The 16,201-nt window shown below is 46.8% G+C and overlaps 1 protein-coding gene across 3 annotated transcripts in view; it reads right to left on the reverse strand.

The window, feature by feature from the left end:
* The window catches only part of SLC24A3 (solute carrier family 24 member 3), a 458,647-nt gene that overhangs the window by 21,775 nt on the left and 420,671 nt on the right, over positions 1–16,201 (reverse strand). For all 3 annotated transcript variants that reach the window (XM_005604455.4, XM_023626042.2, XM_023626044.2), the window contains exons 11-15: positions 14,723–14,883; positions 13,667–13,937; positions 5,974–6,140; positions 2,983–3,097; positions 1,779–1,891 (exon numbers count right to left, since the gene is read on the reverse strand). In XM_005604455.4, the coding sequence (XP_005604512.2) occupies positions 1,779–1,891; positions 2,983–3,097; positions 5,974–6,140; positions 13,667–13,937; positions 14,723–14,883 (827 nt within the window). The remainder of the gene's footprint in view (positions 1–1,778; positions 1,892–2,982; positions 3,098–5,973; positions 6,141–13,666; positions 13,938–14,722; positions 14,884–16,201) is intronic.

Raw genomic sequence — 16,201 nt, forward strand, 5'->3', positions numbered from 1 at the left:
GTGGGGACATGTGACTTATCTAGACAATGGGTGGAAGCAGACAGGATATATACCACCTCTAGACCTCATCACAAAATGATCTGTGCTGCCAGCCCGGTTGTGTAGTGGTTATGTTCGCGTACTCTGCTTTGGTGGCCCAGGGTTCATGAGTTCGGATCCCAGGCATAGACCTACACACTGCTCATCAAGCCATGCTATGATGGTGCCCACAAACATCATTTTCTAAATCCATATATCACGTAAGTTTGAATGCCATAATTTTTTGTTGTCAAATGAGCACCCACATGATCTGCCCTCTCCTCCCCCACCTCCTGCCGCAACTGCATCTCAAACCATGCACCCCCATGCTCACTCTGCTCCACTTACACTGAACTTCCTTTCTCGCCAACAAGTGTATTTTTGCCTCAGGGCCTTTGCACTGGCTGTTTCTTTTGCCTGCAATGCTTTTGCTCTGTCCTGCCCCAATTTCCCCATGGCTGGTTCTACTTATTCAGATTTCAACTCATAGTTACCTCCAGCAAGCAGCTTTCCCAGACTCCCCAGTGTAATGTAACGTGGCCCATTTTTACCACATTAAAATGGGAATGTGGTCATTACCCAATTTCATAGACAACAGAGAAGAGATCTCCTTAAAATACATTCTACTTCCTTCCATCTCCCTGTGCTTATCTTTACCCTATGAGGAAATCTCTCAGCCAACAGGTAACTTCACATGAACCCAAACCACGTGGCCTTTCGGAACAGATTTCAATTTCACTGTAACCAGCTGGATACAACCTCCCAAGTTGAAACAGCCATTAGTCAAGCAACTCTGAAGACAACGATCTTTTGATAAAATAAGCTACAATATTTTCTGCAGAATATACAACCACTTATAACATATTGTACAGATAGACTAAAGTCACGCTCAGTAATACATTTAGAGAAGCACCGAGCAAAAACTTCAGAAGGACAATATTGTTTTTTCCCAGACACAGGAAGAAATCTCTAATTGCAGCTTCTTCTTCAGTCTTTGGACAGCGTCTAGGGCTGAAGTTTCCATTAGCAGAGGGGGAACATTTTGGCAAGTCGGGAAAGAGCACTGAAGCCTACTTGGACCCACTTGTGTCAGCCACCGGCAAATCCACCTGAAGTCACAATCAGCTTAACCTTGAGAGAGAGCACGGAGGCCACCACAGCTGGGTCTGACTGTCACCAGATCCCTGGCAGAGAGGGCATCTTGTATTTTGTGTCCCTTCCTTCTTGAATAAAAACGTTTTGCATGTGAAACAAATACACTAGAGCAGGGGTTGGCAAATTACGGCGCATGGACCAAATCTGGCCCTCGATCTGTTTTTGCATAGCACAGGAGTTAAAAGTAGTTTTTACATCTTTAAATGGCTGAAAAGAGTTGAAAGAACCATAATATATCATGACGTGAAAATTATATGAAATTCAAATTCCAGTTTCTATAAATAAAGTCACACGGAAACAGCCACGCTCACTTACGTATTGTCCCTGGCTGCTTTCAGGCCACAACCACAGAGTCCAGTAATTGTGACAGAGACTGTCTGGCCCACAAAGCCTAAAAGATTTATTATCTGGCCCTTTACAAAAAAAGCCTGCCAACCCTGCTCTGGAGTCCTGAATGTCCTCTCGAGCCTGACTTTTGAAGGACTTTGACGAGAATTTGTTTTCCCTCAATATTAGTATTTCCACACCTCCTTGCCCTGAGACAAGTGGTCAAGGCCACTAAAAACAGAGTCTGTGTAGCCCTGGGTTCAAAGAGACCCACTTACATAGGATCCGTAATCCACGGCCAGGGTCTGCAGGGCCCAGGGGAGCCCGAGGCCGATGAGGATGTCAAACACGTTGCTCCCGATGGAGTTGGACACGGCCATGTCCCCCATGCCTGCAAGGACGAGAGGTCACTGAGTGAGGGAGGTGATCTCAGGGGGGTGCAGGGCCCACGAGGGACTCTCCCAAGCCTTGGTCGACAGCCAGAGGCCTAGCCAGCAGGTCTGCTCGCACACGTACCTGGTTCTCTCTTAGGCCGTCACTGTAGAATGACACTGACATTGAATACACTGAATATGTATTTTCAGTAGAATAGAATAAAGTGCACATTCTATTGATCTGTTGACCTTTACTCCAAATATGATCATTGGCTAAATACAAGTGATTCAAAAAACCAAATATAGTTGCAAAAATTCTGAAACATCCTTATAGAAAGGAATAAACTCAACAGTTCTATAAAGCCTCTCACCTGCTCTAATTCTTCTAAATAATTGAGCACTATTAAGAAAAATGATGTAACCAGTAGAAATTCATGAGGACTTCTAGAGGATACTGTGCTAAGTGTTGTAGCTAAACTGCGTGTTGCAAACAATGCCCTCTAGCACAAATCAGGCACATCAGTTAGAGCGGGCGTGGGCAAGGAAGCGCATGGCCATCATGGGGGAGGTCTGGCAATAAACAGTGAGCTTGGTTTTCAAGGAGGGAGGGCTCTGTCACCCACTGAAGATGGACCTCTGGCAGCCACCGCTTTGAGATATTGCAGCTGGGGAAACCGTAGGCCATGGGGTCCGTCTCCTCTAAGTATCAGTTTTCTTATACATAGAACGGGGTATGGTTGTCCCTACCTCACAGATTTGTTTAAATTAAGCCAGATAATGTGCCTAATCTGCTTTGCTCTGTGTGTGGCACTCTGCAAAAGTGAGCTATCATTACATTTATTACCATTTTTAATGATAGAAGGATGACAATACAACCTCCAGAAGGGGCTGCGGGTGCTACCCAGGAAACATCTCTGCCTTTCTCAAGGGGTGACCTTCGGGCTTGTTTCCCTGTTCTTCTGATGCCAGGAAGCCTTCTGACCAACATGGCACTGAAGTCACTCATTGTTCCTTCCAAGTCAGTACTTGGCGCCCCGGTAACTGCCATGTGGACTCCCAGGTAGGGAGGCCTTCCTTCTCCCCCATCCCCGTCCACTGGAGGCCCCACCTTGTCTGGCCACGATGAGGCTGGCCATGCAGTCGGGCACGCTGGTTCCGGCTGCCAGGAAGGTGATCCCCATGATGACGTCAGGAATTCCCAGCGTGTACCCAATGATTGTGACCTGGAAGCAGCAGGAAGAGACAGATGGTGAGCTGAGGGCCAATGCCAACCCTACCGGCTCATGGATCCTGTGATCAAGAAGCACAAAAGCCTACAATCTGGGCCATCTCTCCAGGGGGCAACATCCGCCCTCTGAATCAATACAGACAGCAAAGAACAGTGCGTGCAAACCTGGCCTGCAGGTCAGGGGACCTGGGTGCCCTTATGGAGCCCATTTTCCAATCAAAGATAGGTCTTTTTCACTTGTTCCATTCAGGTGAGGCAGACGGTTTGAGGGAGGGGAAATAGAGTTTCTGGGGAAAGGCAAGATTGAGAAAGGATATTTGAACACAGGACGTCCTGAGAAACCCAGGAGGGATGGCTGCCACGCTGTACTGGTAATTTGAGCATCCAAGTCCTGAGATGCATAACGGGAATTTACAAGAACCAGAAAGGGGCTGGATTTACACCATCAGTCATGTAGGAAAAGCCGTAAGCAGACAATTCCTTTCCTCTCTTCCCTGACGTTTGCTAACAATGTCTTCACGATAATAATGATAATGTTTATTTAGTACTTAGGCGTTGTGCTAAGCGATATTCGTGTGTTTTAGCTTAATTCTCACAACAACCCTATGGAGTTGGTGCTATTATTATCTCTATTCTTCAGATGGGAAAACTGAGGCACTGCCCAAGGCAGTTAGGCTGGTAAGTGCCAGAGGGGTCCTTCCCACCAGCGGTCAGGCTCATTGGCACAGGCAGGCCTCTACTTATGCAGCAGGGGTTGGGCCAGAGGGTGGACACGGGATGCCTGAGACACTGCTTCCATCTGGTAAATGAGCCCATTCTTGCCCCCTGATTTCCAGATGGGAACACTGAGAGGAAAGCAGTCCGTGAGACAGAAGAGGAGGGAGCCAGTGGCAAAAGAGAGAGAAGTGGAAAAAGAGACCCATTCCCTGTGTGTTGGCCCGAGGAGAGGCTAACTCGCAAGAGCTGGAATGCTTAGGTCATTTTGGATGCCACTTGATCTCCCTCACTTTCTGTAAAATTACAAGAAATGCAAACCACATGTTGTAAGTAGCAGTTCTCCGCATGGTGCCTCCCGGGCCAGCGATGGAAAGAGACACCTACACATGAAACCCTGACTTACTCCAAGGGGCACAGTTGCTCCTTCCCCATGCGAAGGTTTGGGGGATGGTAGTTAAATCTGTTGACATGCCTGGCTTGCCTCTTTTCAAACCAGAGACTGAACCTCATTTCCGTTCAGTGCTGGCCTGAACTTGGGGTGGCCTCGGGGCTCTCTGCCTTCCACTCTCCAGGGAGGAAAGTGAGATGCAGAAACACATATTTCTTTTGTTGTTCTGAGGAGCCTTTTGTGAAATGAGCTACAAGCATCCTGGCCAAACCTTGTTTTTCCTTTCTAACCCTCAGCTGGGTCCCTGTAGGAATCTGGTTTGGCTCAGCGGGGCTTGGCCTGGAAAGGAGTTGCTGCCCCTGCTGCTTGCTCTCTCTTACTGTTATGTTTGTGGTTGAGTCTGGAGGTTTGGTAACTGATTGTCCAGGTGGCTGGGACCAGATCTCTTGCTTCTCCTGTTTTCTCCCTTGCACCCAGACATTGCTCAGGCCTTCCAGAACCTCCACAGAGTGGAAGGAGGCAAACAGGAGGCTGAGCCTCAGATCAGTGGTTTACTTTGTGAGTGGACTTTGGAGAAAACCATTGAGCTCGTGGAGGTCAGGGACACCAACACACTCCCTAAACCTGGAACAGAGACGGTACCCAATGAATATGTCAAATAAAAACGTTAATGAATATAGGGTGAGGGAGAAACCCCTGGCTATAAAATCTGGATTGAAGAAGAAAATATCTGTCTGTGGTGTTGAAGGCAAGGGATAATTATGAGTTAATTGTGTCAGGTTTACAAATTTGCGATCACCTCCAAAACAATATTTTCAGACCTTTTTTTTTTTAGCTCTTGAGTTTAATTCTCCAGAACTTATACTGCATTTCTGTCCACTATTCAACCAAGATTAACTTAGATGTGCATAATTTTGTGATGGCTTTTAATATCTGCCCAACTCCAATTCTGATGAATTAGTTTTGCTCCCCAGTTAAAAAGTGGTCATAAATGGGCACTGCATTCCAATGGCTGCATTTCCTAAAATGGCCTTAGGGCAGAGGCTCTTTTGAGCCATAGCCCCACAACCTATTCCAATCCCTGAATCATTAGTTTAGCTTCAGAAGGGACCCTCGGGAAGTCACCTGGTCCAAATGACCTCATTTTTTGGTTGATGAGACTCAGCTAGGGGAAGTGACTCTGATAGATGGGATCGTCACTCTCCAATTCCTCATCCCTTTCCTCCAGGCCCTTTGGATGGTGACTCTGCTGTTCTTCCCACTGGAGCAGATGGAGTGTATTTCCCCCACTCCATTGATGGTGGGCTTGGCTGACGGAAGGTGGTAGAAATGATGGTATGTCAGTTCCAAGCCAAGGCCCTGGGAAGCCTCTTGTCTTTCACCACTTGCTCTCTTGCATTTCAATGATTCATTGAGAGACGAGCATTCCCCAGGTAGCCACTGGTCCAAGGAAAAGGAGCAAATGCATGGAGTAGACATGAACCCCACCTGCTGCCTGAATCAAGTGTAGCCGTGCTGTAGCTGGAAGCAGAGCTGCCGCGCCAGTCCCCATTGTGATTAGTCAACCGCAGACATGTGAGCAGGAGAACAGATGCTCGTGATTCTAAACCACTGAGTTTGGGGATGGTTTGTTATGTGGCTTTTTGCAGCAATAGCTGACGGATACAGCTACTGGGCTGAAATCCCAACGCCTATTCCCTTCTAGTTGAGTGCAATTTTCACTCTAAAGAGATCTAGCAATGCCATGGGGTCCTCAACACACTCACCATCCACACCATCACGTAGGAGAAGGCTGCGATCCACAGTGTGGAGGAAGCGAACGTCACCATGAACCATTTCTCCCAGCGGGGCTTGTTGCAGTTGGGTACAGTGAAGTATAAGACAAAACTCAGTGGCCAGGTGAATGCCCATTTCACTGTTTCCAGTTTGCCAGCTGGGAAAATAAAAAAGCCAAAAAAAAAAAATCAGTTGGCTTCATTTCTCTGCTCCACCAGCCTTCTGCACTGCTTCCCCCAGACATTTACATCCTGACTGATGGCCTGTGACATAAACTTTATTATATTGCTCTTTTCCAAAAAGACTCAAATGGCTTTCCACCACCAACAAAACCACTGCCTACCTACTAGCTGGGCCTCTGAAATGACAGGATGAGTCACTTCTGAGTATACAGGGCAGGGGGGATGGTTTGGTGAATGTGGCCAGGTGGGACAGGATGAGGAAGATGCTCAGGATACAAAAAGGGATGAGTGTGTGTGGGGGGCCGTGCATGAGGGAGGGGAGCTAGGAAGACCAGCAGTCCACCCCTGTTGTCCTCCTCATGGTTAGGTAACCCAATCTTTCCAGATCACAAGGTGTCAGCGGTCACAGCGCCATCTAGTGGAATTGCTAAGCATCGTCCATCAGCTCACGGAAGTCTTGAAAGATGTTTTAAAGGCCCTCAAAGCTGTCAAAACACCGCTTGAGTGTTTGGATCCCAAGCTGATATGGATTTGCAAATTAATCATTACTTTCTGGCTCTCTAACTATCTGCTGCCATGGACAAGATGATGGATCTGTCACTGATGGCCTGTGCTGCCTGAGTGCCGTGTATGAGAGCTACCTATAAACGCTGATTTTGGTGACTATATAGCCAAGAGTTCCTAGTGGCCTCAGATTTGACAAACATATTAGTTCTCCTTTGGCTTTTATTACCATCCTGCTTAAGGGGTAACTCACCTCTGCTACGAAATATGTACACTCATGTGTGATTCCCACTTCAGTGAGAATACAGAACATCTCCATCTTCCAGAAAGTTCCCTGTGCCTCGTTCTAGTCAATCCCCCAGTCCCTACCACCACAGATCAGTTTTTCCTGTTCTCCAACTTCAAATAACAAAATCATATGGTATGTCTTTGTGTCTACCTTCTTTTATTCAATAAAATGTTTTTTGAGATTCATTCATGTGTCAGTAACTCATTCCTTTGAAAAGCTGTGTAGTGCTCTACCCTGTGGATACACAGTTTGTCTATCTGTTCTCCTGTGGATGGGAATTTGAGGTGTTTCCAGGTTTGGGGTATTACGACTAAAGTGGCTATGAGCATTGTCTACAAGTCTTTTTGTGGGCATGTTCTCATTTTTCTTGGGCAAAGACCCAGAAGTAGAATTGCTGAGTCATAGTGTTTATTTAACTTTAGAAGAAACTGCCAAACAGTTTTCCAAAATGATTCCACCATTTTATATTCCCACCAGAGTTACGGAGGTATTTTTAAAATTACATTTTGAACAGTGATTAATAAAACGTTTAACAAAATTTATTCCATAATTTTCTATCACTATCCAGCACTTATTTCTTTTATCTCTTGCCAGACTCCCAATAATTTCTTAAAACTGCAGTGTAAAGTTACATGACATCACTTCTGGCCCCCAGGCCCCCCTCCGATGGCCGAGGCAGGGCAGTCTCTGGGGGGAGAGTGGGGATTTCTCATCAGATAGCACTCGGTGCGATCCCTGCTCTGTCTGGGTCGAGTGGCTCAGTTATTTAAATTCCCTGAGCCTCAGTTTCCTCATCTGTAAAATATGGACACAACAGCACTGAGCTCACAGAGTTGCTGGAAAAATTAAATGAGATGATATTACGATAGGGGCTGGGACAACGTAAGCTTGCAAGTTGCTGGAGTCAAAATACTCAAGGTCATTCTTGACTCTCCCCGTTCTTTCATCCCCTATGCCCAACCCTGGCAACTTGCCCAGGGCATTCTCATCTGTCTGCAACTCATTATATCCCCACTGCTTCCCTCTGGGCCCAGTCCTCCACACATGACCTGGCTGAAGACCTGGCTGCTGAGGGGACTCCTGGCTCCTACACCTGCCCTGCCTCCATGTGCTCACCACCAATAGCAAGAGGGACAGCCTCAAAAGCAGACTGTTCTAGAACCTTCCATTAGCTTCCACAGCTCTCAGAGTAAAACCACATCTTCCCAATACGGCTGACGAGGCCTTACTTGATTTGGCCCCCACCTGCCACTCTCCCTACTCACACATTCCCCTGCTTTGACCTTCCTCCTCAGACACTCCAAGCCTCTTTCTGCCTCAGGGCCTTTGCACTTGCCATTCCCTCTGCCTGGATCTCCTCGTGGCTGACTCGGCCCTGTCATGCAGGCCACTTCACAGTTCAAACGTCACCTGATCACTCAGATCACCCAATCTAAACAAGACTCTCACCTACCACACTCCTTGCTTTCCCATCACCTGCTTTTAGTCATTTCATGACAAATTTATTCTGTCTGAAATTATCAAGTTCATTTGTTTCCTCATTTATTTTCAGTTGCCCCCAAACTAGAATATAAACTCTGTAAGAATGAGTGTTTTCTCTAGCTGGTTTACCACTCTGTTTTGAATGCCATGAACAGTGCAGGGCATTTATCACATGCTCAAAGAAAATTTATTTGTTTTTAAGAGTCTAAGGGTATCCCACTTATAAATGCAGAATAAGGCAAAGAGAACAAATTATTCAGAAAGGGGAAATCTTTCTCTATTAGCTACTATGCACCTTTTCAGATTTAAGATCTGGAGATGGTGAAGTGAATGATGAGAACATTTAGACTGAGTTTGGCTGGGTTACAAAGCGAAAAGACTATCTGAGAGTTGTTTTGTGAGGGACTTTTAAATGTTGCAGAATCCAGAAGATGGCCAGATCTTTGGATCCCAAATGCTTTCTGAATTCTGCACGTTCCTAAATGCTGCAATGTGGTGACAAGCACTTCTCCATCGTGGGTTCTCCCTTCCTGGCCTTCCGGTCTTCCTGACTCCCTCACAGGGAGAGGGAGGAAGACTAGATCTGGTTTACAGTACACGCCCAATCGAAGTTATAAAGGAACACATGGCTGGGAAGAGAAACGACTTCAGTTTGGCTCTTCGTCATTCTTCAGAAGATAAAAAAGAGAAGAAAAACAAAGTCAGAACTTACTACTGCAAGAGCGTAGAAAATGATTCTTATTAGGTAAAGCTGCAAGGAGTACAAGTTAGCACAAATGAGTCGAGTTTTTTCTCGCAGCTGCTTTAAAAATTCTGACTTGACACAAGGAGGGCAGTGTAACTAGAAACAGTTCTCACTGACATTAAAAATGATAGGGCTGCTTTCTGTAAGTTATAGCTCCCTTGTAACAAGGACGTAGAAATTCAATGAGTATCATCTGGAATATACCTTTAAACGTCATATAACAAACATAACTCCTTGAGCAAACCAGGTGATACAGAAATGTGCTTTTTCAATGATTTGGGGAGCGAGAGCAGTCAGGTAAGAATCGTCCGTCCACATTTTAGCTAATATAAACTTCCATTTCTGAACAAAGGGGTAAAAACCGTTTCCTCTCCTCTTTGAGTCAACAGCATTTCTGGACATTTTCTCCTCTTTTGTTCCATTGCCATGTGGTCCAAATAGAGCCACCTGGGGATAGGTTTGTTCGTTCATTTAACAGATATCCACTGATGCCCACTGCGCCATTCTGTGCCAGCCACGGCTCCAGGTGCCGAGGATGCAGCAGTGAATTACGAAACCAAACTCTCTGCTCAGGGACCCGATGCGTGGGCAGGGACGCGATTTCTCGAGAGACAGCCAGCAACTGGGAGAGGAAGCCAGGGGCGTGAACGGGCACTCGGAGCACAGAGCGTCCCTTTGAGTGTGACCAGCTCTAAAAAGCCGAGGACTTGTTCCTAAGTTATATTCCTTATTAAGCTTTTTGGGAAGCTTAATTCTATTGGAAAGAGAAAAAGTCATTGCTTAGTATTTTAGACCTAGAGCTGAATATATACATTTGTTCTAATTATATAGGCAATAAAAATGTACATTGTTTTAAAATGGGAAATAGAGAAAAAATCAAATATAATTCCACCTAGGATAAACATACTTATATTTTGGTGTATTTCTCTTCAGTCTTTTTTCTATGGAAGTGTATTTACCTACATACACATGTAAATGTTTCTCTTTCTGTCAGTCAGTAGTAAGGCTTTCTTCACACAAGAAATAAGAATATCTGTACAATTTATATGTATGTATATATGTACACATACACTATGCAGAGGTGTATATAATATACATATATACCATATGAATTTAACCTATATATATTATATGCACATATATACACAGGCATGTTAATACATGTACATATGTTTTATAAACATTCAACACATATACTACATGTATACAGTATGTATATCAACATGTTATGTGCATACATTATACCACACGTGCAGAGTACATATGTGCATATACACTTATATTCATGTATACAGACACATACACAAATGTCATACATATGCCTATACCTACATACTCCTTATTTGTTAATTATTTACTTGTTAATTGTACCCACTATAGTCAAGCCCTGGGGAGAAAAAAGCCCTGCAGCTGAGTGACAGAAACACAGGGAGCCCGGCCCTTGCAGGATGACCACGAGAGGGAAAATGTCCTCATTGTGGGGACGGACCTTCTTCAGGCCAAAGGAACTTAAGGTGAGAGGAACCCGACATGAGGTTCCGGGGCTGAGTCCTCGCGGCTCCTCGAGTGCCCTCTGCTGGCCTGCGGCGCGCTCGCTCTGGCCTGATCGCCCCTGCAAGGGGGCCGGCCTGCCCCGGGGAGGGCCTGGCTCGACACTTAACCCCCTAGCCTCAAATGGAAGTTTCTGAGGAATGGGGTTTCTCAGCGCTGGTGGAGAACAGAGGGTCAGAACTGGACAAGCCCACTCTGCACTTCAGAGGTGAAACTCGCTCTGCCTGAGGGTCCCCTGAGTCTCAGAAGAGCTGTGAGGATTGCTGGGGTGACTCCAGGGCTCCAGCCGCTCAGGGGTGGCCCACGGCCCAGCAGCATCGGTGTCACCTGGGGGCTTGTGAGCAATGCAAAATCTCGAGCCCCACCCAGACCTCCGGAATCAGAGGCTGCACTTTATCAGGATGCCCAGGGGAGAGGGCTGGTACGGCAGAACTTGGGATCCCACTTCCTATCGCACCAGTTCGGGACCCTGGCATGAGGCAGAGACCCCAAGGGGAGGCAGGACCACGCAGAGCATTGTTTCTCCTCTCAGGCCTGTGCTTCCAAAGGATGCAGGGTCCCTGAGGTGGGGGTCCCGAGTCCACCTCTCCAGTCATGTCTCCGAACATACAAGTGGCCTCCTCATCTGCACCCTAATCACAGAGACGCGGCGGGGCAGCCAGCAGGAGTTTCAAGACACTCTGAAACCTCACAGTGAGGTCTGGAATTTATCGGGTCCAAGTGAGAGGTACAGAAGAAGTGATCTGCAGGGGAGCCTTTTTCCCCCACTAAGTAATGAGGCCCAGGTGTGGGAGCCAGACGATGTGTCTGGTCCCACACGTGTCTTTAGTGGTCTGCCTGGAGGGGTTTACTTGGGGCTTCTGGGAACCGGGAGGGCAACACCACGCCTGCTCACGTACAGACTCTTCACCTGCCCCGCTACTTCTCTAATCAGTGAGAGACTCTAGCAGAATGGGCACTTCTGGAGCTTGGTTATGAGCTGACGATGGTGGACTCTGAAAACAAGAGCTGGGCCAGGCAGAATTGCAGACATGGGCCCCAAGATTCTGTGCCCCAATTCTCGGAACCTGTGAGGAGGAGGAGCTGTCAGTCCCCTGACTGTGCTGTGCTGTGTGGGCAGAGCTGACCCCCAGATGGGGAGGCCATGCAGCTCTAATCAGACTAGGCCTGTCTATTCACAGGAGCCCCCACAAGCAGAGGGGAAGCCAGACAGGTTAGAAGAGTGAGAAGGACCCAAGACACCGTTGCTGGTTTGAAGATGGAGGGGCCATGTGACGAGGAACACAGGCGGCCTCTAGGAGCAGAGAGCATCACCTGGCCAACAGCCAGCAAGGAACCAGGACCTCAGCTGTACAACCGCAGGGAACCAACTTCCGTCAGCAACCTGAACGTGCTCAGGAGGGATCCTCCCGGGACCTCCAGAAAGGACTGCAGCCCTGCCCACACCTCGATTATGGTCTTGTGAGCCTCTGAAATCCAGGTAGGCCTTGCAGGACTTCTGACCCTCAGAACCGGGAGCAAATCAATGGGAGTTCTAAGCTGTTAAGTATGTGTGAATTTGTTGCTTAGCAATAGAAACTGAGCACAAAGGTTTACAAGGGAAGAATGGAGCGTCTGGTCATTTAGTCCATAAAATGTTTTTGTCCTGGTTGGTAAGGAAGAGAGTTGCCAAGAAATATAGCCAACAGTGGCAAAATGGATAAAGAGCCAGTATACTTTTCTCTATCAAGTTAACCTACTAACAGGTACTGATCTAACTCTGGCTGGGCAGTTCTGGAGTTTGGGGTATAGGAATCTGGGTGGATATTTTCTAGTTAGTTTTGATAAGTCCTTGACAAGATTGAGCTCTCAGAGGCCCTGTGGGGGCACAGGAGCAGTTCTGGTCTGAGTGTTACTTGCTGTCCCCTGGATACTAAGAGGAGCACAGAAAGACCTTGCATCTGAAAATAAGACCCCACTCTGACACTCTGCACCCACGTGCCGCCACTAAACGGCCTTTCAAGTGGATCAAGCAAGCCTGCCTCAGAATTTATAGTCCTCCTGTAAATTGAAACATCTCACAGAAGTCGCCCACGTTAATTAAGCCTCACACACTTGACAGTGAATGTGAACTGGACCGCTGAACTCTTTCCTGAAATACTAGCAAATAGGCAGAAATCTTTGGGCTTAGTCCATCCACTCCACTAATGGGTACAGTAGGGGCACAAGGTCGCTGGAACAGCCAAGTCTTTGTTGGAGGTAGCAGGCAGGAAGGACACCACCCTGACGGCCTGAAAGCTTTACAAGCCTTGCTTATCCCCACCCCTTCAAGGTACCACGGAGATTTCCTTGGCAAGCCCCACCATGCGAGAGTTAGTTAGAGCTGGAATGTTTTTTGCCCAAGACTGCATCTCCTGTGGTGCCCGCCCTGGAAACAGCAGGTTGTGGCAGATGAAGGATCTGAATGGGGGTGAGGAGCAGGAAGTGAGAAGGAAAACCAAGGCCAAGTGGGAGGGCTGCATGTGTCCCCTAGGGCTGGCCAAGACAGGACAGCTCCCCTGCCAGCTGGAATGGGACGGGTGAAGCTGGGTGAAGGCCTCTTCCCTTGAGCACCAAGCTTCTTTGCTAACACAGCTCACGTGCATTTCCTCCTTAGCACCCAAAGGTCCTGCAGAACAGCTAAGAGAGGGCCTTGTGCCACAAAATGCCAACCAATTACACATTGGGTCAAAGCTCCCACATTTCAACCAATGATCATGTGTCGTCATCTTGGTCATCTTTGGACCCTGTACAACAGAGTCTTGCCTGTTGTAGAAATTAATATAAATCTTTTTACGCTCACATAGAGATATTCTTTGAATTGAATGGCAGAAAGATCTTCAAAGTCAAGGGCATCTACTCAGTGGCTTCAACACAGCTCCCAACCCCAGCCCAGACATAGGACCTCTTACAGGGGGGGTCGAATGGTGTGTACGGTCCTTCATCCTCCTCCTCATCCTCCTCTTCCTCCTCATCATTCTCATTGTTCTCATTGTCCTCATTCTCATTCTCTGTCTCGTTGCCAGCCTCGGCAACAACATCGTCCCTCCGAGTCCCGTTCACACCTCTGTCTGGGGCATTGCTGGGCCCTGTCCCGTTCTCCACGGTGTGCTTAATTGGGATTTTGATGGCCACCTCGGATTCTCCATTGGCGTAAGCCCTGCTGTTTATCAGTCTTTGTCTCTGGAAAGAGAAAGGCGCACTCTTAACATGGTCAGAGGGACTGTGAGTCCTTACACCCAGAACGTCAGCACTGGGATCTTTCCTAGGCACTTGACAAGGAGATGCTTCCAGGAGACTCTGCAGTCAAGTCTTAAGGGATTCCTCAAAGTAATAAGCAACTCAGACAAACTCCTTCTGGGAGGAAGGATTAGCCTTTTATGACCCATTGGAACTTGCAAATCCTTTTAGAGGAAAATTCCTATGTCTCAGGTGCACACTTCTTTTCTATCAGGCTTCTTGATTCCCTGTGCACTGTGGCACTATCTTTCATCTCCAGATTGTATGAATCCCTTGGTCCATGTGTGAGAAAGCCACACAAATGTATTTGGACTAGTGTATCAATAAGGCTGCCATCCAGAGAAAGGAACACAGAAAGAAAAATTCAGGTCAGAGACTCCGCACTACTTTAAACTAAGGTAACTCTGATTTAGCAAGTACTTCAGTGCAAGTTCACGTCAGAGGGCTTTATTCAAATGGAAGATAAAAAGAAAAAGGTAGGCAGAAGGGGACAGGAGAGTTTTTCTATATAACTGGGAGCCAGACCATGTCTTTCAACACGTGGAGGAAGAGCAAGGACCAGGATGCACAGCTGGCCCAGCGAGCAACGATGTTGGGAAACGGCCGAGGGATATAATTCTGTTAAATGTTGAGTCAGGTGCTTCCACTTTCAGACCAGGAAAATTGCTCCCCTCCCCAAAGTTTCTCACCCCTGTCCAGTGGCAAAAGGACCGTGCTTTCCCAGATACCTCATTGATCAACATGCGACTGGCCATGGAGAGTCGGGTCTTGGGGGGAAAGTGGCTGGTGATCATGATTCGAAGGCCAGCCTCAGAGAAAGACAGCTGGTGTGGGTAGGCTGACAGCAGCTCATCTACCATGATCACTGACGCTTTGCGCTGGAAATTGGCTAAAGAGACAAAAAACAGAATAAAAATAACATTGAGGCTAGGAACAGGGAAGAGATATTCATTCAGTCTTCCTTTCCTTCCTCCCTCCCTCTCTCTTTCCCTCCTTCTCTCCTCCCCCTTTTCCTTCCTTCCTACCTTCCTTCCTCCCATCTACTGATCTATCCTTCCTTTGTTCCTTCCATCATTCTTCCTTCTTCCTTCCATCCATCCTTCCTCCCATCTGTCCATCCTTCCATCTACCCATCTATCTATCCACCCACCCTTCCATCCATCCATCCATCCATCCATCCATCTATCCATCCATCCAGGGAGGGTTGCAGTGAGCGAAATTTGGAGAAGAGTCAAAATCTGTTTTCCATGGGGCTCATTGATAGCTCTTTTGAAATGACTTGAAATAACTTAAGCATCATTCACTGACATAGTAAGAATACATGGTAACATAAGGGAATTCCTCCCTGTCCTCAAAGGATTCTTTTCCTACCACTCAGATCTGGGACACAGGAAAGACCCCAGTAATCTTTAGTAACCCTTTACATGCTCCAAATGACAACAATGTTCACACTGAGCTGTTAAAAGCTTCAGAATTGACTTTAGTGTCAAGTGGAGGGCATGGTGGGGAATGTACATGTTGCTCAGGCCAGCCTATGAGCAGGGCTGACAAAGGGGTGGCTGGGGGAGCTGTCCACATTACAGAGGCCTGAGGTCCAGAGGGGGCGTGGGACGAACCCCGGGTAATGATTTGCTGGCAGACCTCCCTGAGTGTGCAATCTGAGCACACAGCTCATGGGTACCTGGCCACAGCCTCTCCTGGTTCCCACTCCTGTTTTCCAAGCCACTAAAACATGAAACAATCTCTGGAAAACACTGACGGATATTAGGTAGCTCTCTTTGATTCCCTAAGAATATTCCTTTTATGGTTATAAACTGCCCAGAAGAGAAGAAACTAAATGAAATCCTTATGTGGGATGGCACTGAAAACTCAAGTCTTTTGTTAAACATGCATATAATTAGTCAGAAAAGTATATCAAATAATTGAATTTCAAAATCTAATAATTACCCACAGATTTCAAAGTCAGACATATATTTGAAAATAGCCTGTATTTTCTCATTTCTTTTTTGTTTTTCCTGTAAAGCAACCATAAGGGACCAAGAAGAAACAAACCTGCACATTTCAAGGGGAAAGTTAAAAGAAAATTAAATGAAAAATGAAACACATTCTAGGGAAAAGTAAATGATAATTTTCTGTGTTCCTCTAAGAAGGAATATTATTTATTAGAGAGTACTATATTATTTCTCTTAGTATATCAACTGTTTAAT

Source organism: Equus caballus, chromosome 22 (genome assembly GCF_041296265.1).
Source record: "Equus caballus isolate H_3958 breed thoroughbred chromosome 22, TB-T2T, whole genome shotgun sequence".
In the NCBI taxonomy this organism is placed as follows: Eukaryota; Metazoa; Chordata; class Mammalia; order Perissodactyla; family Equidae; genus Equus; species Equus caballus.